Source organism: Haemaphysalis longicornis, unplaced genomic scaffold (assembly GCF_048455015.1).
Source record: "Haemaphysalis longicornis isolate Haplotype H1 unplaced genomic scaffold, Haemaphysalis longicornis Haplotype H1 scaffold_10, whole genome shotgun sequence".
NCBI classification, from domain to species: domain Eukaryota; kingdom Metazoa; phylum Arthropoda; class Arachnida; order Ixodida; family Ixodidae; genus Haemaphysalis; species Haemaphysalis longicornis.
Genome location: NW_027526204.1, coordinates 107,356,550 through 107,383,752, shown reverse-complemented (window position 1 = coordinate 107,383,752; position 27,203 = coordinate 107,356,550). Strand labels below are relative to the sequence as shown.

The 27,203-nt window shown below is 48.5% G+C and overlaps 1 protein-coding gene across 1 annotated transcript in view; it reads left to right on the top strand.

Annotated features, from left to right (window-relative positions):
* The first annotated feature begins 1,624 nt into the window (after window positions 1-1,624).
* Window positions 1,625-27,203, top strand: part of LOC144157895 (uncharacterized) — a 62,359-nt gene continuing 36,780 nt past the window's right edge. The window contains exons 1-9 of the mRNA XM_077688612.1: window positions 1,625-1,996; window positions 2,079-2,243; window positions 2,308-2,487; window positions 5,063-5,242; window positions 13,390-13,504; window positions 15,305-15,375; window positions 17,172-17,271; window positions 18,926-19,292; window positions 21,923-22,206. Of these exons, the coding sequence (XP_077544738.1) occupies window positions 1,869-1,996; window positions 2,079-2,243; window positions 2,308-2,487; window positions 5,063-5,242; window positions 13,390-13,504; window positions 15,305-15,375; window positions 17,172-17,271; window positions 18,926-19,292; window positions 21,923-22,206 (1,590 nt within the window). The 5' untranslated portion in view covers window positions 1,625-1,868. The remainder of the gene's footprint in view (window positions 1,997-2,078; window positions 2,244-2,307; window positions 2,488-5,062; window positions 5,243-13,389; window positions 13,505-15,304; window positions 15,376-17,171; window positions 17,272-18,925; window positions 19,293-21,922; window positions 22,207-27,203) is intronic.

Sequence of the window (27,203 nt, the reverse complement as noted above, 5' to 3'; positions counted from 1 at the left end):
TCCCTAACACAAGCCTTGAGTAACTATAAGATAAGCAGCAACATTACTGTACCGCATCCGAATGGGCTCAGCGAAGACCACAGCATGGCTGCTCCAATCGCCTCTGTGTTCACCATGTGCAGTGATAGGGGATGTACACCTCTACGTAATGAAGAGCATCATGTCGAGCGGACTGCAATGCTCTCAGCGATTCGGAAGCTGGCAGCCCTACACAGCACTCTGGACCACATCGTCTTCCCAAAGGGGAATTCCATAGTGCGCAGAGACTTATCGCTCCTTTTACTAAGCATTCTTAAAGAGGTGAAACTGGCGAACTCCTGGTGAAAAGACACTACCATTGACTAATTAGGAGGAGCTTGGGCGGAGCAATCGGAGGCATATCACGCCAGGCTAACCCCGCCTGATTCCACACAACAACAACCAACCCCACCACAGATTTGTTTACAAGCAGAATGCCGAGAATGGAGCTAAGACTGCATTTTACAGTAAAAAGTCTCGGATCTAAGAAAATCACTGCTGCTGGTGCTGGAAGCCTGGCTGTTGGACACAAAACCGCCATTCTGCGTTTAGCATACTGAAGCCAAACGAAGTGTCTTCGTTTCAAAAAGCAGAGGCAGCGTTCCAAGAGAACATGTGCGTTGATGATGCTGATTGCCAAAAAGAAGTGCCTGGGGGCGTTTTTACAAACGCTTCAATGCACAGAGCATCCACGTGACATGTGTGATGTTACTGCGCGCACTATCCTTTTGAGCGCCTTCTAATACAAGCCCACCGTTTGTGGTCTGAGGCCCAGATGTAGGCTATTTAATACTGGTGCTGACGGCTTGGGTGGGAGCCACAGCTGGTCTACTTCTTAGTTTTTTTTATTGCTTAATCATCATCATCACTGCTTAACTTTGTTTTCTAAACCTATTTTTCTTTCTCAACAGAAATATACATGTTTTTTTTAATATGGTGATTTGGTATGTTTTTCGTCGATTTATGTTTGGGGAGAGGAGAATGATCACGGTAAATTACTGTTCTCCAACGCGCGAACGAACATGTCACGTGGGTACTCTTTGCAGCAAAGCGTTTGGAAATACGCCGCCTCGTTTGTACCTACTGGGAACGGAATGTCACTTTGTAGCTCACGGAGGTGAATCATCATCATCATCACTATAAAAGTTTGGGTAATGCAACCCGGAACATTGAAAGTTTGTTGTAACTACAACTGTAACTGCCCTGCTTTCATTATGCTCGTTGTCTATTGCCACAGCGGGTAGTTTTTATTTGCATTTAAAAATTGTCGTATTAATTTCCACAATGTTCTCGTTTTTACTTCCACCTCGTTTTTAGTTTTTAGCCTCCTCCCACAATTAGATCCCAGTCCGACTTGGCTACCACACACAGTTGGTACGCGCTATTATTATCTTGGCTCCAACTAACCAACCAACCATGATGGCCCTCCCTTCGTTGGGTGGTAATGAAGGGAATGTAATGAAGGGAAGCGAAGGGACCCCGATCTCCCAATCCCTGCGTGGGCATGGGCCGGAAACATCCAGCTATCATCATCGGCATCCCTCTCCGCAACGGCATCCGTCATTCCGCATCGGCATCCGTCTGCGAGCAGAGCAGAAATCCTCTGCCCGGTTCAGCAGCAACAGACTGTGCCGATACCTTCTCTCGGTTTTCAACTCAGCTGTGATCAAACCGCATTTCACGATGAAGAAAGAGAACAACTGCGCGCTCACGCACCGCATGCCACTCATGCGCTCGTGATTCACGTGATCCGCCGTCGTCGTTGTCGTCACGCCCTCTCGCTCCCCCAAGAGCTCCTAGGTCCATCCTGCTCCCGCACTCTCGATTTATCGTTTCAAGCAGCGGCTACCATGGACGCCAAGCACAAGAAGGCAGCCGTCTCCCCGTCAACGTCATCGGTTGCGCGCAAACAGCGAAACAAGAAGCACTCCAAGATGCCTGCCAAGGATCCTGGCAACGACGCCGGGAAGAAAGAGGCGTAAGTTCATTTCTAGCAAGGGCCGTGCACCTACAAATATCTGCTCTTACTACCGCCTGCTTAGTGCCCTTGAATTGTCCAGGCAAGCGGGGGCGAAAGTGAAGACACCGAACAAGAAAGCCGCTGTCTCCCCGTCTAAGTACGGGGGGACCAGGCCTCCCGTGGCGATGGCTGGAAGCGAAAAGAGCCGCAAGAAGCCCTCGAAGAACCAGAAGGACGCTGGCGAGACCGCAGTGAAGGCTGTGAGGTTCGTTTAGCTTAAGGTAGCGTAGTGCACCCACAAACGGCTATCCTTACTCTCTCCTTTCCAGCGCCTTGGAATTGTTGAGACAAGCTGGAACGAAAACAAGCACTCCGGACGCGGGAGCAGTCGTCTCGTCTTCTAACACTGACGTTACCTCGGCACAGCCTCCGGAGGGTGCAGAAGAAAAGCGTCGCACCAAGCCTTCGAAGCACATCCCAACGACAAGCGATGACACAGTGAAGGGCAGGTAAGCTAAAACATTTATAGCTTGCTAAGCGTTCCATCGTGTTGCGATAGCCTGCAGACTACCACCGCCAATGTTCGGGCACATATGCAACAAAATGGCTTTGACGCACGCGTAATGCAGCGATTACGTACTGTCTAGCGTAACGGACCCACGTTTTTACGCGATAGCATTATTAGGCTCATTTCTCGATTTTGCCGTGCCCGCTACCCGTCCGCTATCAGTCGTGCTCATCAAGTGTCCACGAAAATACGCCACCACTGCCATCCGGAAACTAATGCTGTGGAAGCCAGAAGCATAGTATACCTCGTGGGTGGGAAGCAGGGAAATCATGCTACGGCGGATACAATAGCAGAAATTGTTCGCGGTGATTCATCAAGCGTCGTGTCTGCGCAGCGACTTCGTTCTCCCGCTGTTAATGCATGCGCCGAATAGCCACTCTTGATGTGATTCTGTTACTGGGCTCATTCGGCGACTTTCCGTAAAGGCTAACGGTCTGCCATCAGCCATGCTCATGAAGCGACCATGGAAGACAGCGTCCCCGTCAACCTGGAAGTACGTCTGTGTACCCAACGAGAGATCGCGCCTGAAGCTGTAATCAGGCGTAGTGGCTTAAAACCGAATGTGGAAAGGAATATGCAGGCTTGTAGGCTTGCCGACAATGATGGTGCTGCGCAGAAGACAGAAATGAGAAGTGGTTTCATCAATCTTCCGTTATGCGCAACTGAGCTTTTAAATGCAGAGCATTTCAGTAACTCGCGATGTCACCCGCGTTGACGTCAGTAGTCGTAGTCCGCACACATCCCCCTACACTATATATAAAAAAATACTATCCGGCGCCCGGTTTCGAACCCTCGACCCTGCGGGCGGGAGGCAATGTACATGGTACGCTACCCACTGCGCCACAAAGCCGAAACAGAATGGGACGTTACGAACACGCCTTATATCGTTGACTCATTCAAATTACTACTGATGAGCGCTCTCTCGTCAGCAGTTGCCACAACTGCAACAACATTAACGTAACGCAAACTACTCAACGTCGTGCACCCTCGGAAATGCTCTGAATTTGATCGTGCCCCTCGCGAGGGGGATGTTTCAATGCGTCTTCTCTCGGTCGCGGGACCCGTGGCGCCATCTGGCGGAGGCGCGGCACAACTCGTAGCACTTCCCACGGCCGGACTGGAGCAGCGGCGAGCGCGCACTTTCATACGGCCTGCGCACCCAAGAAGGAACCAATACAGCAGATTCTTTACAGTGGGGGCGCTTCGAACCAACCCTCTGCCCTTCCAACCCGCCTTTCTGTTAGTCGACGCATCGCCTCTGGCCGAGCAGCTGTGTGTTTTTGACAGTGCGCTTCGCTGCCGGCGGGTCGCTCAGCCCGACCGGAGCGTGAATAGCAGAATCACGTTTAGCTAAGCGATAACCCTATCTCCCTCGACGGGAAATCATTCGCGTCACTGGTCGTGCCCTGTGCGTGTGCAAACCAAGACATCATCCGAAAGGAAAAATAAAAAAATAAGAAATGATATTTCAGTCACGGAAAGTGCCGTGTTTATTTGCCTGTCTCACCATTTTCATATAATACAGTCGCTGATAAGATATGAAGGCCTCGCATATTTTTCTTCATGTGCCCCGAGTTAAAATGTTTCTTTCAATTTTTTGATTAGGCGCTTCCGAGTGATAATGTTAGGCTGTTTGACCCAATTAGACCGAAAATTCAGAAGGGGGGAGGAGTCGCCTATTTTAATGACGCACATGTAAATTTACACGGACAGGTATCGCGTGTAGCCACGGCAGGGCTAGAGCAGTGGCAAGTGCGCGCGCGCCGCCGCTCTACCTACCCCGCGCGTGCTGTAGGTCAACCGGCGAGGGTTGGTCCGCAGCGACACGAACTAGCGGCGGTCAAAGGTGGGAACTATACCCGAAGCGCAGGCCGTATGAAAGTGCGCGCCCGCCGCTCCTCCAGCCCGGCCGTGCACTTCCTTTGAAAAAGCGCCTTGAAAGCGCGGCAAATATAAAATAGGGATGACGCGCTTTCGAGGCAATCCGCTGACGCGGCTGCTTTGTGTACAAAATCGACGGCGAGCGTCCCGGGATTCTGGTGCCGACCGAACCCCATTGCTATTTATGAAGTTTCGTCAAAGGTAATGCAGTTGTCAAACATTATAGCTTTTGCAGTAAATTAACAAGACCGCAGCAGCAGTCATCAAAATTTTCTCCCGCATAAAGCTCTTCTTGCTAGTTTCGTTAGGTTAAACTTCAGCGCCAGGAAAGCATAAATGGCGATTCCAAGAAGCTCCGTTGAGGACGAAGTAACGCTATCGCGTCTTACATCTTAAGACCTAAACGTAGACGCCCCCTGCAACGTTTTCTCCATTCCTATATCTACCATCATTGTAGCTAATTTATCATGATTCCCTGCCTTCACAGCGATAACACTGCTGTGTGATAAAAAATTATAGCAGTCCACTCAATGTGGAAGTGGTAGTCGGAAGTGCATCGCAGTGATGAGAGGTTAGTTTATCCTAAGGAAGCGGAGTGACCCTACGAATGGCAATCATTACCCTCTCCTTTCCAGCGCCTTGGAATTGTCGGGGCAAGCTGGAACGGAAACGAGCACCCCAGACGCTGGAGCAGTCGCCTCGTCGTCTAAGGCCGACGGGACCACGGCACAGTCACCCGTTGCTGCAAACCCAAATCTTCGCACCAAGCCTTCGAAGCCCAGCCCCACGACGAGCAATGATGTCACGAAGGACAGGTAAGTTAAACTACATTTATAGCTGCCTAAGTGATCCATCGTGTTAAGGTACAGTGGTGTTCTCGCTAAGGGTGAACACTGGAGCACGTGGACGCCAGTACTATCAGAGCAGCCTACTGTGCCCAGCGCGAAACATCACGCATGCGCTGTGCGTGCCGAGCGAGACTATGCTTTCAGCGCACGCACTGCGTCATCGGAGCGTCTGCGCGTCACCTGCTATGTTTACCGCTCGCGTAACAGTGGAGCTATCAGCCACTGTATGAAGGAGTGGAAACTAGAATCCACACGAAAAATGTTTTCGTGTGAGCGGTGATTCGTTCTTGAGCTCCAATACAATGGTTTCGGCACAGCAGCGTAACTCGCCAACTTGTTTCAAAGAGACTCAATCAAAAGATCACGCAGATTTTAAAAGCACTTAATTTTTGCAAGTGCTTACAAAAAGTGTTTTAAATGCACATAGAAGCACCCAATTCAAGGCTTCGAAGGTGGTCACTCAAAGGGGGCGCGCAGGCGCTACGACCTTCATTCAATATACGGGAGAAAACTATCAACGTTTACCCTTTCATATTTGGGCGTTTTCTTGCGAGAATCCAGGAATCGTGGATCAAAGCAAGGTACCAGTAGCAGACCAGACGCAACATAGCAGACGACGAGCAGACGCACCGATGACGTGATGCGCGCGCTGGAAGCAAAATATCGCTCGGTCCGCACAGCGCATGCGTGATGGTTCGCGCGGGGCACGCTAGGCTGCTCTGATAGTACCGGCGGCCACGCGCTCCCGTGTTCACTCTTAGCGAGATCACCACTGTACCTGGCAGACTACCGCCGCCAATTTTCTGGTGCATAGGCAAAGAAATGGCTTTGACGCGCGCGTAATGGAGCGAATATGTACTGTGCACCGTAACGGACCTATGCATTTTTAACGCGATAATCCTCCAGAGGTGTTATGATGCCGTTATCCGCTCATTTGCATTACCAATCAGGCTCTTCCTTCCCCTGTCTCCCTTTTCTCTTGCTAAATTGAACAGAGGTTTTGTTCAATGAAATTCAATTTTTTCCCGCCTTCGCAGTGCTAGCACGCCCTATGCCTGGGACAGCACGAGCGGGAGTTCTGTTCTTTTTGTGCTTGCTTTCATCTCCCACGTGCCCGACCCTCACTGCGCCGTTTCAAACGCGTGTATTGCGCGGCCACTTTTTTTCGTTTAGTATAGTAAAAACCAACCCAGAGGGCGTTACTAGATTCTAGTTCACTGTAGCGTTACTATCTAAGTGGACGCGGGGCCTGCCGGTTAGTTCCACAGGTTTTACCTGTGGAACTAACCGGCGGGTTTCGTTCCCCGAATTTTTTATTCTTTTGTTTTTTTTATTATGGGGAACACGGAATTAATAAACGAATAAAGGTTTTACCTCAAATGTACAGTGCGCGTCAGGCTTGTCTAGGGCAAGCGAGCGTGCGGCTTCCGAGCACGCTGGCGACACCTGCTGATAGTGGCTAGGTTGCAGATAGCTTGCCATTGCGCGTGCGTGGATCTCGGAGAGACTCGGGTTGGTCGTCTTATAGCATGGGCCCCTCAAACGTAGAGACGCCACGCGCCACAAGGAGCGCTTTTATTCTGCAGTGCCATTTGTAGGCGGTGACACAGGTATAAGCGCGGAATTTGACGCGATGCATTATCAGTGCAGCCATTACTTAATCGCTCAAAAGTTTCGACGGAAAGCGCTGCACTGCGTTATTGTTGCGTGCTTTTCGTTTGCTAAACGCGAGATTCAGAAGATTAGCGGAAGTCGGAAGCCTGCTGAGTTATTGCACCGCGTCTAACGACGCGTCTATCTGGCCTGTCAACGCTCCCAGCTGCCACTGTTAAAGACAAGCGCCCCTCGAGGGTGGTGACGTCTGCAAATTCGAGCGGCACATGCGAAACGACCACCGGCCTGACCCTGTCCGAGATTGGCGCACGCGCAATGGCAAGCTATCTCTAACCCAGCAGCTATCAGCTGATGTCGCCATCACGTTCCGAAGGCGCGCGCTCGCTTGCCCTAGACAAGCCTGACGCGCACGGTACATGTTCGCGCAGAAGTAAACGGAACACGGGAGTGGTGGCCGAACTGCATTGCTGCGCCGCGTATGGCGGCCGACGGCAACGAAGGAGCACCGGTTTAAGAGTGTGCTCGCACTGCCCCCACCGCCCTATCTGATATGTCTAATCGCCGCAATGCTGGCATGTAATCCTGGGCGTGACGGTCTTCAAAAGACAGCGCTGCGCTATAGAGGGTCGCTGGTTACATTACGCTCGCAAGCATCAGCGTCGCCCGAATCTGCCGCTGTTGAGCCGGACGAAGCGGCGCGCGCCCGGAAACGTGCTGAGTTGCGCGCAGTAAATGGAGGCATAAAATTGTAGGCCGCAGCGGTTTTCCTTAGCATGTCATTGCAATCATGTAATGTAAACTTAAAATGAAATCCCCTTGGACAATATAGAAAGTACATTCACTGAAATTTTTGTTATTAGAAAAAAATATATCTCGCTTCCAACGTTGTTTTTATTTTAATTTTGGGTCTCTCCCAAGTTACTGCTGCCACTCAGTTCAGGCCTGTCCCGAAGAAAGGAAAATACAAAATGCCCACGGGGTGGAAATTTTATTGTTAAAAAATGACGCAAAGAATAGATACAATCGTTGTCTTCTATTACATCGGTCCTCATATAGCGTGAGCTGGCTGCGTTGTGAGGAGCGTTTATGACCCACCGCGGTGACTTAGTGGCTAAGGCGTTGCGCTGCTGAGTACAAGTTCGCGGGTTCGATTTCCGGCCGCGGCGGCCGCTTTTCTGATCGAGGAGAAAAGCAAAAACGCCCGTGTGTACGAGATTTTGGCGCACGTTAAAGATCCCCAAGTGGTCAAAATTAATCCGGAGCCCTCCACTACGGCGCGCGTCATCGCCTGCGTTGCGTCGGCGTGTTAAACCCTACAATCAATCAGTTGTGAAGAAAATCTTGCAGCTTTAAATTAAACCCGCAATGAATTAAAAGATGTCTCCACCGCATGACCTCAATTTCTTGCAAAAAGCGCCCTCAGGGCTCCAAAATGACCGATGGCAACCACACTCGTCATCGGTCATTTTGCTACTAAATCTTATGACGGGTATGTTCATCAACGGTAGCGAAAGGATTAATGAGACAACAAAATATGCGCCATAGGAGGCCCGCTGTAATAGAAGACAACGATTGTATCTATTCATTACGGCGTTCACTAATACAGAATTTCCACCGCAGGGACATTTCTTTATTTCCTTTCTTCAGAACACATCTGGACTGAGTGGCAGCAATAACTTCGGACAAACCAAAAATTTAAAAATAAAGGTTGCAAGCAAAATTTTTTTTCCCAAGAACGAAAATGTCTGGGAATGTGCTTTTTATATTGTCCAGAGGAGTTTTGTTGCCAGCCTACAATGAATTACGCCGCAAAGATAACCGCAGCGTCCTACAACAAGGCACGTTTAGGAGCGCGCGCACCTTCGTCCAGCTCAACAGCAACATATTCGGTTGCTGTATAGATGCCTGTGAGCGGCAATGCAACCAGCGCCGCTCTATAGCCCAGGTCTGCCTTAATGACATTGTCACGCCCAGGATTACACGCCGGCAGAGCGGCGATTAAACATATCAGATAGGGCGGCGGGGGCAGTGCGAACACACTCTTAGACCGGCGCTGTTTGGTTCCCGTCGGCGCCCATACGCGGCGCAGCGATGCAGCTCGGCCACCGCTCCCGTGCTCTGTTTACTTCTGCGCGGACCTGTACCTGAAGTTTTCTTTGTGCTAAATAATGGGGAGATCCATGACAAGTGCAAGCGGTCCAGCAGTTTGAGATGGTTGTGACTTATAAACCGCTTGTTTTTCGAATCCTCTCTTTGGGTACATTGCGGAGCTACGCCATGGGGCTCTGTTTTAGCCCGTTACGTCGTTACGTCACCTGACTGCGCCGGTGGCTAGACAGCGTGACAGCGATCGAGCTACGGCAACACACCGGGACTCTTGAATGTTTTGCACTTGAAAAAATATTCGCCCAAATCGGCTGTGGCGCTGTTATCCGCTCACTGCTATTACCCATCACGCTGTTCGCTTCCCTGTCTCATTCCTATCTTGTTGAATTGAACGGAGGTTTATCTAAATGCAATTCAAATTTCGCGCCTTCTCATTGCTAGCGTGTTCGCGGCCTGGAACAGCGCCGAGCGGAAATTCTGGCATTTGTGTACTTGCGTTCATCCTGCACGTGCCGGAAAGTTATTGCGCAGTTCGGAAGCCGTCTTTTTCGGCGACCACTTTTTTCGCTTACTATCGCAGAAACTAACCCAAAGGACGTAAATGAACGCGGGGCTGGCGGATATTTAGAGAAATTTAGCCCCAAATGTGCCTACAGTTTTTTTTAGCTGAACAACGGGGATATATATGACAAGAGCCAGCGGTTCAGGAATTTCGAGCAGTTATGATTATATAAACCGCCTGTTTTTCGAAGCCTCTGTTTGTGTTCGTTACACCGCTACGCCGTGGTGCTCTCTTTAAGTCCGTTACGTCAATACGCCGCCTGATTACGACGGTGGCAAGATAGCGTGACAGCGAACGAGCTACGACGACAAGGCGGTACCCTAAAGTTTTCCAGCTTTCTAGAAACATATTGCCGTCATTATTACGACAAGGGGTTCACAGAGTCATTCAGATGATTGAGGAGCAGTACACAATTCAAACGGCTGGTATTATAAATCCCTGCCGAGTACACCAGAAGCTGTAGTAACGTAAGGGAGGATCTTTTCTGTGTTGTTGTTTGAGTGCAGAGCACTTGGAGTATAGAAATACGCACTAAGCGCCTGCCGCCTATATCTTGGGATCAGGAGATCAGCTATCACATCGTGCAGACAAACGCCCGCACTGAAGATTTTCTTTGCATTCGGAATGGCTTCGTTTGCATTGAAATTTAATTAGGTAATGGTTTGACAATCATCTTCGGTATCGTTAGGGCGGTGTGATTTGCAGTAGCAAGTGATGCTTCCCTCTGCTGAAGCTAATTTTTTTATTCACGTAATCGTTCAGTGAAAGGTATTGCAGTAGCGGTGGCGCTACAGGTGAACAGCTGAGTAACATGGTAACGCAGAATAGTTAAAACAGGGCGACTGTATAATTATTCTTAATTTCAGGGGCACGATGTGCTTGGCGTCGAACTTTTCACACGTAGCATCGCAGAATCGGCACGCTGGTAGTTTTGTATGTGATTGCAGATAGAATTCCTGAACAAATGCAATACTTTCTATGTCTTGAATGTTTTATGACTAAATGCTGCACCACGTTTGTGCCAGGGGCAGCTGATAGCTGGTAGCCACCAACACAAATTGGACACAGCATGTTGTTGTGGTATTACAGCTAGACATGAATTCGGAAAGGAATTTCGGGTATAACCACTTTTTTCAATTAAATTTGCAATTGATGCTTTGGTTGCGTCATTACGCCATTTAAAGTGAACGAGTTGTGAGTTACAGAAAATCATGAGGTGCACAAAATCGCTCAGCAAGTTGGGACACAAGAAAAGGGAAACAGGAGAGATGTAGAAGTGCCCGAGGAGAGATCTGTGAAATGTCGACGAAAAGCGCTTCACGAAAAAAATATAGCAACATCACAGTAGGTTAGGCTGCCTCCGCACTTGCAATACGAGCCTCCTTAAGAGGTTCATGCCGATGTGGGTGCACAGGCGGCTTCTAGCCATGGCCAGCGAGGGGAAGCAGCTCCGGAGTATGCCGTCCAAAGGGTTGGTGAAGTTGTGACGTACTTGGCCGAAGTTGAACAGAAAGTTAACAGTAGATCACCATAAGGTATAACTGGGCTTTTGCCTGCACGTTCTTAGGATAATGTATCCCTATTCAATTTTTCATAATGTATCCAATTCATAATGTATCATAATGTATCCCTATTCAATTTTTTGTAAGATACAGCAACCTAAAAATGCGGTTTCTCAGATTTGCTACATGTTTTATCATCTTTCGGCCCTTAGTTGCATATTTTCAAGAAACAGCATGCTTACATTTAGTCTTATGCATACCGGAAATCTCTATTAAATGAAACCGCATTGAAGTTGGCAATTGCTAGTACCCGAAAAGCGCCCGTCGTTCACAGAGCATTTTCCATCATCTGAGCGCTGTGTGATAGCCACTCGTTCATATCTATGTACGGTGCGCCATAGTCGCACATATTGAGGAAATAGAGAAACTTTGTTACGAGAAAGAAGAAAACGTGGCGCAAACTAGACATGGACGAAGAAAACAAGGTAAGACATATTTAGGCGCCTGTGTATGACTTACCCTGTTTTCTTCGTCCCCGTCTTGTTTGCGCCACGTTTTCTTCTTTCCTAAACTATGTACCAACTAGCTCAGCAACAAGTTTTGTTAACTCGTGTTTGTTACGAGAACCCGCTGGTCTTCAGGCAGGAAGAGCTGCGGAGGTTCCAGTCACTACTGTAACTTCGGAGAAACCGAGGTTCTGCGAGAAGCGTCCCACGTCTTCTCACTAATCTGGAGGAACAGCAGTACCCCTTGGCGGAATATGGCGGACAATGTCAGCATTATCATGAGAAGCAGTATTAGGAGGCTGATAAACCTGACATGAATTCCGGGAACCTCGCCCTCTTTGAAAACGTGAACTGCCGTCCGGGATTTATAGAGAAACGGAGGCCCTCAACTCTTCTCGCTGGGATTCGTAAAATTAGACTCCATCCCATGCCGGCCACAACAGTGCGTTCTGCGTAGCCTATGAGATTTAGTGTTCTTTCTGCTCTGAAACCATGGTTACAACCACAGGCTTTCCCGTAAGAGACCACGTAGCCCCGATGGCGTATTTGAATCTCACTTTGTTGAACCCGACGCACCTCAAATCGCCGACGTAACAGAGGCAAATTGAAGGCTGGACAAGAGCCATCGAAGTTAATATAGGTATTAAGGAAATAAAACCAACCAGAACGTTTACCTTACAGCGTAAAACCAGGCTGCAGGAAGCACTTTTTTGCGCTGGGTAAACAAGCACAGAGGTCAGCAGCACGATCATATATCTGCGAACGCTTTTCCGTCTAACAAATGCAGTTGCTAACAATGACATATTGTGGTAATTTCGGAGACGCTTACTCGACGAGCGCTGTACCAAAAATAGTTATCTAAGCTGCTTGAAATGTTAAAACTAAATAAAAATGTAAGCTGGCTATACATACTATACATATTTTCCAAATGGCAGCGTTGGGTAGTGTCTGAGTCGTCAGGAACGCTAGGAATGTTTGTTTTGCAAGTCGCAAGTTCGAATCCCCGAGAATGTATGCTTTTTTAAAGTTGATTTTTTTTGTTCTTGACCGATGCTTTTATACTTAATTCACCAATTATGCCCTGTAACGTTCATTGCTCCACGAGCCAGCTCGCAAAATGCACGCAAACTGACACTTTCCTAGCGACTTCTCGTAGGCATGCTGTTGCCATAAGCACCGACTGCTCGCAGGCTGTGGGCACGTCCATAATAAGCCGACCTTGTGCTAGTGCGAACATGCGTCTCGTGATGAAGGAACGAGCCACGCGAACCCCAAAGATGGGGGAAAACCGCATAGCAATTGAGCTTCTGCGGTGACACAGAGGGTGTTCATCCACTGCGTACACCTCGGCTAGTGATTGCTATGAATCCAAGCCGTGTTAGTAGGCTTAGTTGACGCATTTTACAGCCGAAAACATGGCAGAAGCGTAATAAGCCGATCACGGAGATATCGCGAATGGCCGTCCAACGATAACGTCGGATGCCAAGCACGCTGTTTCACAGAACAAAAACCGAAACTTGTTTGAATTCTAATTTAGGACATTGTCCATTGACGTACCACCTTTAATTCACGTAACTTCTGTTAGTTGGTGCAGCCGACGCAAACCGGGCGTGCTGGTTTTTCTTCTTTTAGGCTTTCCGTAAGAAATACCAAGTTATCGTCCGGATAAACGATGAAAAGTGTGTTTATTTCAGCCAGTCTACGCAGTGCAAGCAAAAACAGGAGTCTGAGAAATTCCCTTCTGTGTCCCTTAAACTCTGCGCGCCACTTCTGGCACAACACGAACTAAATTGCACATTACAACAAACTGCTTCCCCTTTGCAGCAGGCCGCCAGAGAATGATACTGCCGAGTTCCCTGGCGAGTCCGAGGATGCGCAGGGGCAAAGCTCTGATGGCCCTGGTGTCCAGCCGGCTCCGACATCAGCAGCACCCGTCAGGGTAAGGCTCCTGCCCATTATCGCTCAAATGCCTTGGAGAGGCCTTAACAATAGTCCTGAGACTTGTTTATATCGGCGCAATGTTTCGATGTATCATCAAATACGAAACGGCATCATCGTAGCCGTCGCCGCGGCAATCGCCGGCGCCGATATCAATTGTACCAGAATGGTCGCCACGGCGGAAAAAAGTGTCCTCGTATCTGCTCCTTTCGTTGCAAATGTCGACAAAAGACGATAATCGACTGGGGCCCCTGCTAGTAAGCGCCCGCTGGTGTTTCCCGCTCACCTTTCATGCTGTTCCTCTCTCATGTCGTTCCTCGAAAGATAACACACTAGAGGTTTGCCCAAATCAACTTATATTTACCGTGTTTAACTGCTCCAAGTCGGGTGCCTCGATGCCAGCGCTACCGTACCGCGGAGACGCGTGTAAATTGAGGCACCCTACTACAACATTTTTAGAACCACGTTGCGCCACTCCCATAGTTGCTCACTAGCATTTAGAAACTTTATGCCTACTCCATGAGCGTTCCAAGTGGAACGTGGAACATACCGAGTGGAACCTTTCGTTGCTGTTCCCATTTGAATAATGAAGTTTCCGCTATGTAGCGCGGCCAACAGCAGGAGTCGGATTTCTGCCGTCGGTGTAGTATTTCATTTGCTATCACAAAAATCAACCATGCGTGAACGTTTTTTAAAAGGAGCACTGCAAAAATCAGTTATGGATTATTTTCTGCCTTATATTTGCGTATTATCTTGTTCCTGTTTAACAATGCTGAAAAATATGACCATTAACAGCGGACTTCGACGCTTACATGTGGCTTTTGGTATACGGTACTATTGCGCAGTTTCTGTTTCACTTTGGTTGGGTCGCTGAATGGAGTCACAGAGAGACCGACAGACAGACCAAAATACATGCGCTTAAGTAGCCCAGGAAAGACTATCGTCTTCCAAATACGACACCCTCTTTGGCAAAGACTACAAATCGGAACATACTTTTAACAACCTCAATAATTACCGCATCTCTCCTGCCATACCCGTAGAACTGCCCTTATTGCCAGATTCCCTGTACCACGTACCACCTAGCGTGGCAGGGCGTTACAGTTCAATGTCCCTTACTTTCAGGTCCCCTGAAGTTCAAGAACATTTGATCTCAACAGTCCCAGCAAGCGCGATAGCTCGCGGCTGTCTGAATGCAAACAAGTCCATCCACTTTTTCTTTTCTTATTCATTTACTTCTAGTGCGCTCCATTAAGTTTTGCTCCTCCACTGGCATAAAAACACAATTGCTTTCGTGGGCGAATTCAACCCGCATCTCCAGAGCTGAACCAAGTGTGTTACAACTGCTTTAACTGGAACCCCTTACAAGACGGTAAAATAGAATTATCCTAGCGAGTGTAGCGTGACAGGTGACGCTGACGGCTCGCGAACAGAACAGGCGTACGTGGAGGATTGCTCTGCCTACCACCAGGTGACGGCACCGTACGGGAGGGGCGGGAATAATGGCCTCCTCGATTAGCAGTACCGTATCGTCCGCGGTCTCCACGAGGGGAATCAGGCACCTGATTTTCCCATGTATTCTTATGGGGCTTCCAGTCCATGTATTCATGTGGGTCTTCCCGACCAAATCGAGGTTTTTGTGGCGTGATTAGTGGTGTTGCAAACACATCGCTTAGCGCATCTCTCATTCTGCCAGCCTCCTGAACGGACACGAAGGGGACCCCGGCAAAACAAAATTGATATTAACGCAAGTGAACCTAAAGACATTTTCCACTGACGTAGAGGACGTTACCCCTTTTCCCAGGCACAGGCGGATGCCAAAGATGGCGACAAACCCGCTGATCTTCCTGCCTTCCGGGAGAGGGACTACATCACGTAAGCGTCGTCTACCATATCACTCGTACAACTTCTGAACTACTAGCTACGTGCAAGGCATTAGTGGCAAACCAAGACACCCAAACACAGTCTGTTCATACTAAGTTCCCAAATCACCCTAATGTGGCGGAGCCAAACCATTGCGACTAAGGCGACGTTGACATAAACCATTTGTATCCACATTATTCACAAATTTGTTTACAGCTGGGTTAGTTGCAGCTCTGCATATACGCGTTGATGCCTAAGTGTGCGAGATCCAGGAAACTGTAGCAAATGTAAACAAATAATAAAAAGGTGTGTCACACTCAAGAAATTCTAGCAAATCAATTCCGACAAAACCACAAAACCACGCGCAGCATGTGACACGCTTTTTTCATGCAGTCTCTTACTTAAAGGAACCCTGCAGCTCTTTTTTAAATTTTTTTTTAAATCTGAAAAGCTTGTGAAACGTAGTCACCCGACACACCCAGTACTGATATTAGGGGGTCGCAGAGTACCTTCGCCAAAAATTACTGCTCAGTGCCCAGCAGATAACTTGAAAACTAGCTCAAAAAAGTTTTTTTCTCTTCCAGTCTTGACGTTCTTCGACCGCCCGAATTACGTCACAACTTCGATGTAGCGGTTGTTGGCCAGTTTTTCTTCAATTGCGGTAATAAAAGCTTTCGATAGCAACTTTGAAAATAAACCCATAGAAACAAAGCAAACGGAAGGCGTATCTGATGCGACGAGCCAATCACGCGGTGCCGCTCCATGCTGGCGGTAAATATAGCTTTTGCAGTGCTTCCAAACGCGAATGAAAGTGTGAAAGCGTTTATCAAAAGTGTGGCACTGTGCCTTTAAGGCGTAAGCGTGAAATATATTTTAATCGAATATGTGAGGTACAAACATTTGTGGCGAATTACATAGAATTTTCAAAATAAAAGTTTAATTTGCGCTATACGGGCATCACGCGCTGGGAAAGTAAACAGGTGCGATAAAGCATAGGCCGCTGCCACAAGATTAATGCGAACTGCTCTGAGAGGTGGGAAAAATACCGAAGGGCGACACCATCATGATCCTGGTGATGACTAGCGATCAAATAAAGTTTGAATGTCGCTGGGGATGGCGGGGGATTTTGGCAACATTTGCCGGGTGCTCTCCGGAGGGGCAGCCAAGTGGTGATGGTCGTGGCCTCAAAGTTCAAAAAGCTGAAGAGCAGATCAAGAGGCAGTGTAACTACGCGTTCACCTTTGCAATCTCAGAATTATCTGTATTAATACTGTTTAGTTTCCCTACGTAAATGTGAAAGAAAAGAAATTGCTCCTCAAATTTTGTGACTAATGCAAACTCTTAGCTTTGCCCGAAGGCTTATTTCCTGTTTAGTTTCGCTCATCTCGTACCTACAGTTGCTGGGCCCCTGTCACGCAGCCTATCTCCTTTTTCGTCACAATCTTTCGCCAGCCTTAAGCTAACCAGGACCGCATTGCGTCTAAACTGAGATTTTCATGCGGACGAGAAATTGACAAAAGTCGAGTTTTTCATCTGTCTATTTAGGACCCCGAATTATTTTGCAGAGCAACGCCTGTAAAACGCCTTTATGCGATACAGCGAGGGTGGCGAAACATCCACTATGCAACCAAATGAGGGACGAAATGACAGTGTCTGGAACGTCCGAAAATCGTTTCGATCGCTTTTAAGGTTTGGAAAAAGCCCCCTTGATAGCTCTTCCTTTATCAGACAGTCCCAAATGAGTTCGTTCCATAAAGGAGTGATTAGAACGAATGCTCGCATGTCTGGGTTCACTATGTTTACCCCAGGACCATCCTTTCGATAATCGGGGCCGTGGTCCTGGTCGTCGGAGTCCTAGTGGCCGTCGTCGTGAGCCTGCTAGTCATTGTGCGCCCAGACACTGCCATGGTAAGAAAGTAGGGCCTTCACAATGGCTCATCTCAGTGCTCTTACTGCGTGCGGAGATTCCAAGGAAACATTCTAAAGAGAACATCATAGCGTCAACCCTAGTTTGTATTAAAGTATGTGGGGTTAGACTCGCTGGGTATATTAGCCATCGCAATCATCATAGTTGTCTGCATAATGATTGCATTGAGAGCTTCGTTGTATACTCATATAAGCATAATGCCTTCATGCTATTTACATCAGCTGCCGAACAAAGCCTCTTCCGAATATCTTTACCACTTTAAACATGCGTCACACAATCAATTTCTTGTCCTTCCACACGCCTTAATACAGTTTGTGTTTTCGTGTTGTCACACCGTATTTCTATGGCGGCGCTGCTACGGTCAACCGTTTTCACTCATTCACTGTTTGTGGCTGTTCCTGGTTACTCGGGCGGCAAAAGAACCTCGCGTCGACGCCTACTTTATCGCGATTGCTCACCAGAAACATTGCAACTCGTTTCATATAACCTTTCTTAAAATTATATCGCAATTTGCTTGTAGGTAACCATACTGTTACTTTCTGTTTCCGCGACTTTTGATAATTAGTTTGCGCAAAGCTGCATTTGTAAACGCTAACCAATTCTCGTCTTCAGTGAATCCATGGGCAACTAATGCATTCGTATGGTTACATAAGTGGCTCTCAACTGGTCTATAAAGCAACTCTCTTATTGTTCTGAGTTTCGTTTTGAGCCATGAATAGTTAGTTCACATTGAAGATGTACACGTTATAGGTTTTTGTTATGCTGTCAAAGCAGGGGTTCCAACGGGCGGAAAAGGAACCGTGCCCTTTACAAAGCGGAGCTGTTGCCTTTTTGTCCGTCTGCTGAATGTTGGGCATCACGCAGAAGTAGGACGACGTTGGCAGACCCATCGACAGAGGGTGCAGTGGTCTCACAGAAGCATATTCCTCCGCCTCCCATTGGTGAAGGGAGCCTCCCACAGCTGGCGCTCAGTTGCAGATTTCTTCGTGTGAATCGGAGAATTTGGCCGGCGCGGCTGTGCTGTTCTCACGCTGGCTCACTTTGACATTCGCGAAAAGAGAACCACGGCTTCGCTGTTTCGGAATATTTCACTAGGCCTCGTTAACTGCCGTTGGCTTCACACTTAAAGAACTCCGAGCGGCGAGTCTTCCTAAGGGTACTGCATTAAGGACGCACCACACCTGTCACTATGGCTGTATCGTGTATGGCTGTTGCAAACATTTAGATAATGCAGCAGATTCTGTCATGCGCGTAGCACAGTTTAGAAACATTCACACCTTAAAGAAAATTTTTACTGCCTCTAAATTACGTTATTACGCTTAAAAACAAACTAAAACACCTACTTAAGTGTGTTGTCATTAACAGCCCTCTTTCCGATCAGAAACACATATATGACGTGTTAGACAGGGTGGTGTAACCAACGAATGCAATATGTATTTCGGATTAACTACAGCATTATAAACGACGAAACACCCTCTCACGAGGTGTTTTGTTGGGTTAAACGTTGTTAATAGAAACATAAAATACCCCTTATGGGTGTGAACCATTGCAGTTTGTACGTTCCGGGATGTATCGTACACTTGCGCATGAGAGGGCGCCGCCTTGCTTGAGGAAACAGTGCATGGTTCTTGGTAGTCCCCGATTCAGGTGTCAACCACATCGGGCGAGTGCGTCGGCAAGAAAGTCTCGGTGGATGGCGTGGACGTGTACCGCTGGCTGGGCATCCCATACGCCGAAAGCACAGCGGGCAAGAACCGCTTCAGCAAGCCCCGCCGGATTACCGAAAAGCAGCGCACCATGGCCCAGGAGCCACGACTTCCGTGCCCTCAGTTGGTGAACGGCAAAGTGGTCGGCAGCGAAGACTGCCTTCACATGAACGTGTGGGCGCCGAAAGGGAGGTCGGGAGCCGGGTCAAACAGAACCCTGGTGTTGGCGTCCGTCAGCTACTGGTTCCAGAGGGGATCCAACAACGACCCCGACTGGGCCGAGCTGGCAGCGAAAGGTAACACCACCCTAAGGTACAGGTTATTGATGTGAGTGCATTACAGCAAGTGTCGCGATATTCCTTGCAACAAATTTCGGACTAACACGTCATTGTTGGCACATCTCGATGGCGTAGACACTTCACATTTGTTCACGTTTGTGTCAATATCGGGAAGAGTTGAAAAGAATGCTTTATAAACTTGACTTAACACAATTTGGAAGCGAGGTCAGAAATAGAAATCACCGTTAAACGGCGTTCTTGCTTCAACAGCTTATGTAGCGAACGAACAGAGTTGCCCAATTGATAACAAATTAGCTTGCTGCGTGGATGAGGCATGCTTTGGCCGTATAGTGTTGCGGACCTTTCCAGCACGTAGAGGTGCGTGTAGAGAGTTGCGTATAAACAGCCGGTTGTACGCAACTTACAGCGTGAAAGGAAGCTCGCTGTTTGAATAATTGAGTAATTTACCCTCACTCATTATCACTTTGTTTCTAGTTAGTTGGTTTGACAGACGACGGAATTACACAGCATGAGAAGGGGACTAAAATAAGAATGTTAGAGGACGAGCGCAACTTGCAACTTCTACTTTTGCATGACACGAAAGCACCCATATATACTTTCCGTCAGTCTCACCCGCAATCTAATCAGCAGCCCCACCACTTCTTTCGGCGTGGCCTAGATGAAATGGCAATCACAAGAAAGAAATTCGATAAAATGGGGTAAACAGAACAGTACACACCATAAAATAGATTCAGTATAGAAATAAAACAAACCGTATAAAATCAACACTTGTCATTCTTTGGACAAATGATTAAAACCAGAGCCACACATGCATAGAATCACTTAAAATGATAAGAAGTGTGAGAACACGAACACAGTGAACAAAGTAAAGGATGCGTTTCCCTAAGTTTCGACGCTGACTGTGTTTTCTGGTATCTACTGTTTTGTTTACCGCGTTTTATGGACCTGTTTCCTTTGTGGTGTTTGACCTGTCGTTTTGGTTACGCCGAAAGCAGTATAGTTCGGCTGTTGATTGGCTTGCGGCTGATACTGGGGGAAGTATGTCTTGCGCTCTTCCTATCGTCCTCTTGACTTCGTCCTCGCCGTTCGTGCAGTGTTCCATCATTAGTTTCAATCATTTACTCGCCTTTCAAGGGCGGTTTTTGAGAGTTTTTCTCCAGAGAGATTTGCTTGATTTTTATTGAGCGCATGCTTGCACACTCTTCATATATTCACAAGGATGTCTTTCGATTTGGCTTCCTGTAACCAATTGCAAATGTCAACGCAGATGCCCGGTTGCTGCCGTTTGAAATACCTCGACCACGCTCTGTGTGATTTCTCGTTTGCAAAGCACACAATAGATATGCCGTGAATAGTCCTTAAAGGTACCTGTGACGTCAGCCTGGCAAAGGTGCCCAGCTTGTTAACACAGAAATTATTTCACAGGGAGTATCCGCCGTGTAAACATTGCGTGCGGGCACATTAGGAAAATTTTCAGACACACGCACCGTTCCAGCTGGCGTGCGTGAACGCCTAAGGAAGGCAGATATTAAAGGATCTAGAAAGAAAGCGCCCATAATGAGCACCCGTAATCTCTTAAGACAAACGTGGGCTGCATCCTCGCAGGTGTGGGCAATACCTTAACCCTAACGCCACAAACCTGACAAGCGACCTTGCGGCGGTCATACTGCGTTCTGCGGCAAGCCGCTGTTTTAATAATATGTATTAAGCAGGAATTGACATATGACGGTTAAAAGTGCAGTTTTAGGTTGGTTAGATGTCTGATGCATTGAACGTCACGCAAGCGGATGTGACATGTCTGAAGACTGAAGATCCCGCTGGCCACACTGGGGGAAGCGTGGAGGAAGTCACGTGGTCTCTTCACGCTCATAGCTGGCTACTGGCAACCGTGGCCCTACGACACAGCGCGCCACAGCTGGTAGCCAGTGGTCGGCAGGTGGAGACGAAATATACGACAGAAGAGGCAGTGAAGGCGGATGCGGTGGGGTATGCGTGCAAACTACAAAACAAAAATCGACACTATAGAGAATAGCTAAGTGGCTTTATCAAACGTCGCGTCAGGTTCGCTCCCAAGCTTGCTTTCCTCCATGGTGAAGGCGCTTCGCCATTTTCGGAGATCGCCCTTTAGTGCTTGTATTTTCCGGGCCCCCACCGCCTCCTCCGCTTTCACTCGGTCCCGTGTCGTCTACTTCGTATCAGCCTGCGGACCATTGGCAACAGGCTGGGGCGCGCAGTTGCGTTGGGCCTCGGGGGGACCGGCATTCGGTGCCGTTGCTAGGATGCGGTGGCCAGTGGCCTGTGATGAGCGTGATAGAACTGCGGGACTTCCTCCACGCTTCTCTCAATGCACCGGTGGCACCATGGCCTCTCCTAAGCTTTTTTATTCTCCATGTCACTGTCCGAGCACACTTCCGGCGAACAGTACGAAGGCGTGAAATAAAAGCGCATTCAACAACCCTTCGCCGATTTCATCATGAGAGGAGCGGGAGGGGAGGGAAGAGCTTCATGGGTTGGAGCAGAGAAGGATAAAGTGCACGGTATGGTCGCAGCAATATCGTTTGTAAATATTATCATTGAAGGAGGATACGCTGCACATTTATTTCCGCATTCCCGTGAAATCGAAACAGCCAACGTAGTGGTGATGTCCCCGAACGTGCGACTTGGCGTGCTCGGATTCCTGCACCCGAACAACAGCACCGTGAAGGACGTGGCTAAGGAAGACGCCAAGGCGGCCATGGAGTGGGCGGTCGCCAACGCGGCTGCCTTCGGTGCCCGCCCGTACGGGGTCGTGCTCGTGGGACACGGTTCGGGCGCGTACATGCTGATCGAGGCGGCTACGAGCCTCAAAATCAGCTGCAGCCGAGCCATCTTGGAGGGTCCTGTCCCTGGCGCCTTGTGGCCTTTCAACACGGTGCGCTCACGATTTCCTCCAGTCTCTGCCGGATTTCTTCGACATTTACGGGGCTTTCATTTCTAAAGAAGTAACGCTACCTTGGTGAACTTCCATAGGTGCACATTTTCCAGGGCCGTCCGATGTTACACGTCCAATTGAGATCCGCTTTGCCCCAACTGTCGCGAGACGTAACCCTACAAAGATGGTGAAAGGAAACACGGTGCTTAAGATAATGGACCCCACGCTCAGCCCTTCTCTCGCTTCCGTTATTCAAGGTCTTGCTCTCACATGGCCTTTTTTTAATATGACTGTGGGAGGTACGTCGGGCCCATTAAGTTCCCAAATCTTGAGCTATACGTGGGGTGGGGACTTTTCAAAAGCAGGGCACTGTTTGTAAAAGGTGCCTCGCTTTTGTCGCGCTTGCCGTGAGACGCTATTCGGTGGAAAGGGAAAGCTTCGCGAGACGAAAAAGTTAAACTTGGATGTGACGAAGCTGACAAAGATTTCCAATTTTGGTTACATCCATGTTTTTGCTACATGGAGGTTTCGAGCTAAGGCTCGCACAAATAAACCAGAAACGAATCCAAAATGCTAGACATCAGTGAAGCTAAACCCACCCTTCATGGATTTATTTTACAGCGAAAAAGTGCGTGAGTTGCGGCTCCTGCTCCCGCACAAGCTTAGGCACTACACGGCGCTCCAAAGAAGCAAGCCCACTTACACCTCTTTAACACACGTAACTCAAGTATCACGCTTGCCTTTTTGACACTTTTAGGCACCCCAATGCGTTACAAGAAGGAGAATTATTCTGAAAGGGCGCCTTCTGCCGAACTTGGTGCTCTTTACGGCACTCAATATTGTTGAGAGGGTGCCAGCTGAGATAATTACACCAGGCGGCCGCATTCTTCTTTCTCGCCAGCGCAGACAACATTTAAAATCGTGCGCGCTTCTTGAAAAGACACAACGTTTCATTTTCTAGCAGAAGTACTCATCACCGACGAACCAATAACACAGAAGTGGAGACAGGCGACTACACGCCGACAAAAGGGTGTAGCAACTCAACTCTGGAACCGAAACCGCTGTTCATGTGGAGACACACGATAGTTTGCGGTGCGGGTAGTAAATAAATAAATATTAATAAAACCGCGAAGGGAGTTGATAGCTGGTGTGGGGGTCACGCTACACAACTGGAACCACAAGTGACGGCTAGGTTAGCCGCTGCAAGGTTCTAGCCACCTCCGTTCATCAGAATCGTCGTCGTCATTATCATCATCGTGACGTACGTTTCGTGTTTAAGCGATTTCCGATGTTTTCACCGCTGCTAGCTCCTTACCCTAGTTCTAGTATACGGTAAAATATTTCATTCCTCCTTCCGATTTTTGAAAGAAAAGTGCAAAAAACAATGACTGATCAGCTCGCCGACTTCGTTAAATCAAGGTTTTTTATTCAAAATGCATTCAAAAATGCATTGTCAAACCTGGTGTAGTTTTTATACCATGCCCCTCCATTTGTTTTTTTTCTCTCTTGCTGGCGGTTTCTTTTTAATTTTGCAGCTGCTTCCTAGACTACATTTTGTGTAAAGTTATTAAATCTCGCCCCTACCCTCTCCAAAGTACTTCAATGTACCCTGAGGGTACTATCAATCAATAAATCAACCGCCGCGACGTTTCGTTATATAGAGGTGGCAAGCACACAGGTTTTCAATAGGGGTGGCAATGAGGAATTGAAAAACTTCGTTAAATAAAGGAATTCGTTGCCTCCAGGTTTAACTGTATTTTCCATTGTTCCACTCGGCCCGAGGAAAATCTTTCCTCGCACCTCTCGATGTCGTCTGTCGAGGCACGTCATTTGGATAACTTAGTGTAGTCTTTCTGTTTGTGCAACCCAATAGTGTTTATTTTATGTGGGTGAGAGTAGTGGAAAGACATATTTTCATCCCAATATATACGAGAGAGAAATGTGCGGGTTCAATCGTGCGCCTTCAAGATCTCTATCATGGCACCTAGAAGCGTTCCTATTTCTGTTGGCTTGGCTACACGGCTTCTTTCTGCTCATGGAGACAAGAACAACAAATTAGAAAGCATTTTTATTTGTTCTTGTCTTGCATTGATTTTTAAAACATTTGAGACATTTTTTGAGGCTACACTCCTATATTAAGAAATAAGCTTAAAGAGGGTTCAAAAATTTTACCATCTCTTGTAAAAGAAGTTTGAAGGAAACGCAAAGGACTTTGATCACCAGAACTGTGTCGATAGTGCGTGCAAACCTTCGCTAAAAGTTCATCATACCTTCATTGAAAGTCTGGCCAATCGATCTTTAAACCATGAAAGACCGAAATCGCAAAAAATTACGCCCACCTCCCCTCGCGGGAACCCTGGTGTGATGCGACGCTGAGGGGGGTTCAAGCGCAAACGGAGAGCAACCGTCGACCCAAAGGCCGCCGGAGAGCGGCACACCGGTTATATGCGCACCGCGCCCGAAGGAGAGGAGGCCGCGGAGAGAGAGAGAGTAGTGCACATGCGCAGCACCGCGCGCAGCGCCGCCCATCGGCGGAGTGAAAGCGCCCTGGGCCGCACACCCGCAGATGTTGAGAGTGTGTGTTCGCTCTCACCTGGGCACGCACCGGCGCCAGTGCGTCTGCCGCGGCTATGACGCAACACAATCCAACACAATCCACTTTAATCCAATCCAATCCAATCCAAGTCAAGTCAAGCCATACAATCGAATCCAATCCAATGCCCCTCGCGAGAGAGTGTTCGCTATCAGAGAGGAGAGGGGGAGAGTGGAAAGGCTGCGGACAACAACGGACGCACACAGGAAGGACAGGGCCGCCGACAAGAGATGCTATCAGCGTTGCATCTAAAAAAGAACCCATACGAATACCTACTTTTGCGCACTAAGAAAACACATCTACAAACGATCTGAATAGAAATCGATGAGTGATGCGTGTATTGTCTTAGCTAGAATTGCTCCTTTTCGCGATTTTCAAGCAACCGTGTTGACACAATCGAAGCCAGGTTTCATGCACGCGCCGGGTGTCTGGAGATCGTACCGGAGCTTTTTGGTCGACCGACCGGTCTATGGGTAAATGCATTAGTTTTCTACATGCCAGTACCCACTAAGAAAGCTTTCGCTGTAACAATTGCATTGTGGTTTCTTGTACCCACAGACAAACATTGAGCGTGTTCATGGCCAACGCTAAGTGAAGATGGAACTGTTCTCTACGGTACATGAGGCACGCTCGCTAAAGCATGGTTGGCCTGGACACTACCGCCATATGTCTCTCCAGTGGATATTTGTATAAAATTTTAGGGCACAGGTGGAGATCGGTACTGTGCAGGAGAACGGCAATTTTCACTGGAGGTTGGGGTGTCGGGTTATGCCGAAACATCACGGAAGGGAAAACGCAATAAGGTGTATCTGCTGGCTAGGGAAGACTTAGCGGGCACGGTTCGGCGGTTACACGTAAGCGTCACGAGTCCGTCTACGGTAGTCTACACTGTATACAGAGCGTACCAGCGAGCATTCAGCTACATTGGCATTTACTGCCATTATCGCCCAAAAAAACTGTAGCCAAAAAATGAAAGAAGCTGATACTAGCGTGTAAGACCTGACGGTAGTGAAGCTGTCCGCAACCTTCACGACCGCCACAAAGGTCGTTCTACGATAGCAGCCAATTTGCTGCATCTTTGACGCCGCAAGGAGCTTTGTTTCACCGTTGTTCCTGTTAGTGTGAGCTTCTTTCATTTTTTTTAAGTGATAATAATGGGACATCACCTTGGAGGGGCATACGCTATGACGCGTCTTTCTCGTTCCGAGCAACTGTAGCCACGATCAGGGCGAACGCTGGGGTTTCTTTTGCCAATGTTGGCCCATCTCCCTAACTGGATATGCTTGGCTTGAAAAAGGTGTGCCGGGGTCTGATGGGCGGTCGTCGCCAGTCACGCACATGCGAGCGCTAAGCCTTTTTAGCTTTGCTAACTGCTCCTAGGCCCGCGCTAACGCGCATGCGCTCGTCAATTTCATGGCATTTAAAGCAGACGCGAAAAATTATGAGTTGCTAAACGGCTTTGCTGTTAACTAAAGTTCCTGTATATAGCTCCCGCGGGGAGCTAAGAGTTGTGCGACCGACCGCCATCTTTGTTATCCGGATTGCTGCGGGAAAGCCGCCCGTCGCGAGTGAAGGAGCCTCGCCGCCACGCTTCCGACGGCGGCCGACGCGCGGTGGGGGCGCTTCGGTCGGCGGCGCCTCACGCTTCTGCTGCTGCTGTTCCTGGGCGGGGCGTGGTGCCTCCCGCGTCGGCGGCTGCGGCGCAGCCATAGTGGGGGCTTCTCTGCGCGGCATGAATAACCGGAGTGTCGCAATCACGGCGGCGCGGGGAAAAGGGTCGCGCAACTCTTAGCTCCCTGCGGGAGCTATATACAGGAACTCTACTGTTAACAAAAGAGAGATTATCCAGCCTCTATGAAAGATAGAAAATGTGAAACCACGCCACGGGAAGCACCCCGGGTCATTTAGGGAAAAGCAAAACAGTGTTTAATTATATGCCGGAACTGAGATGTTACATTAGAGATAATGTTTTCTCTTCATGCCTGCCCATGTTTTATCAGTACTCCCCGCGTACACAGAAAGGCGATGTTTCCTTTCCAGAACCATGCCAGCTATTTCACCCGCCTAAGTACTTCACTAGACCAGTAAAGCTTGCGGCATATAAAAAATCTCTACTGTGACAGAAAAATTAAAACAATATTACAGAGTTTTAGCTCACCGTTTTCGTTGGTCCGCTCCGCTATCGGCGACCAGCTCGGCGACACCGGAGACAACGCCATTGGTGTCCAAGCGCGCCACGCCAGCGCAGTGGCACTCGCGCTTGCTATCGGAGTGGAGCGAACCGTGAAAACCCGTCAGCTAAAACTCGCCAATCAAAAACGGAGACATGACAGGTTCCTGAACGCGGGAGCTGTCGCAATCACTACGTAATACAGGTTTGTTTAAAGCCAACTTTTCTGTGCCT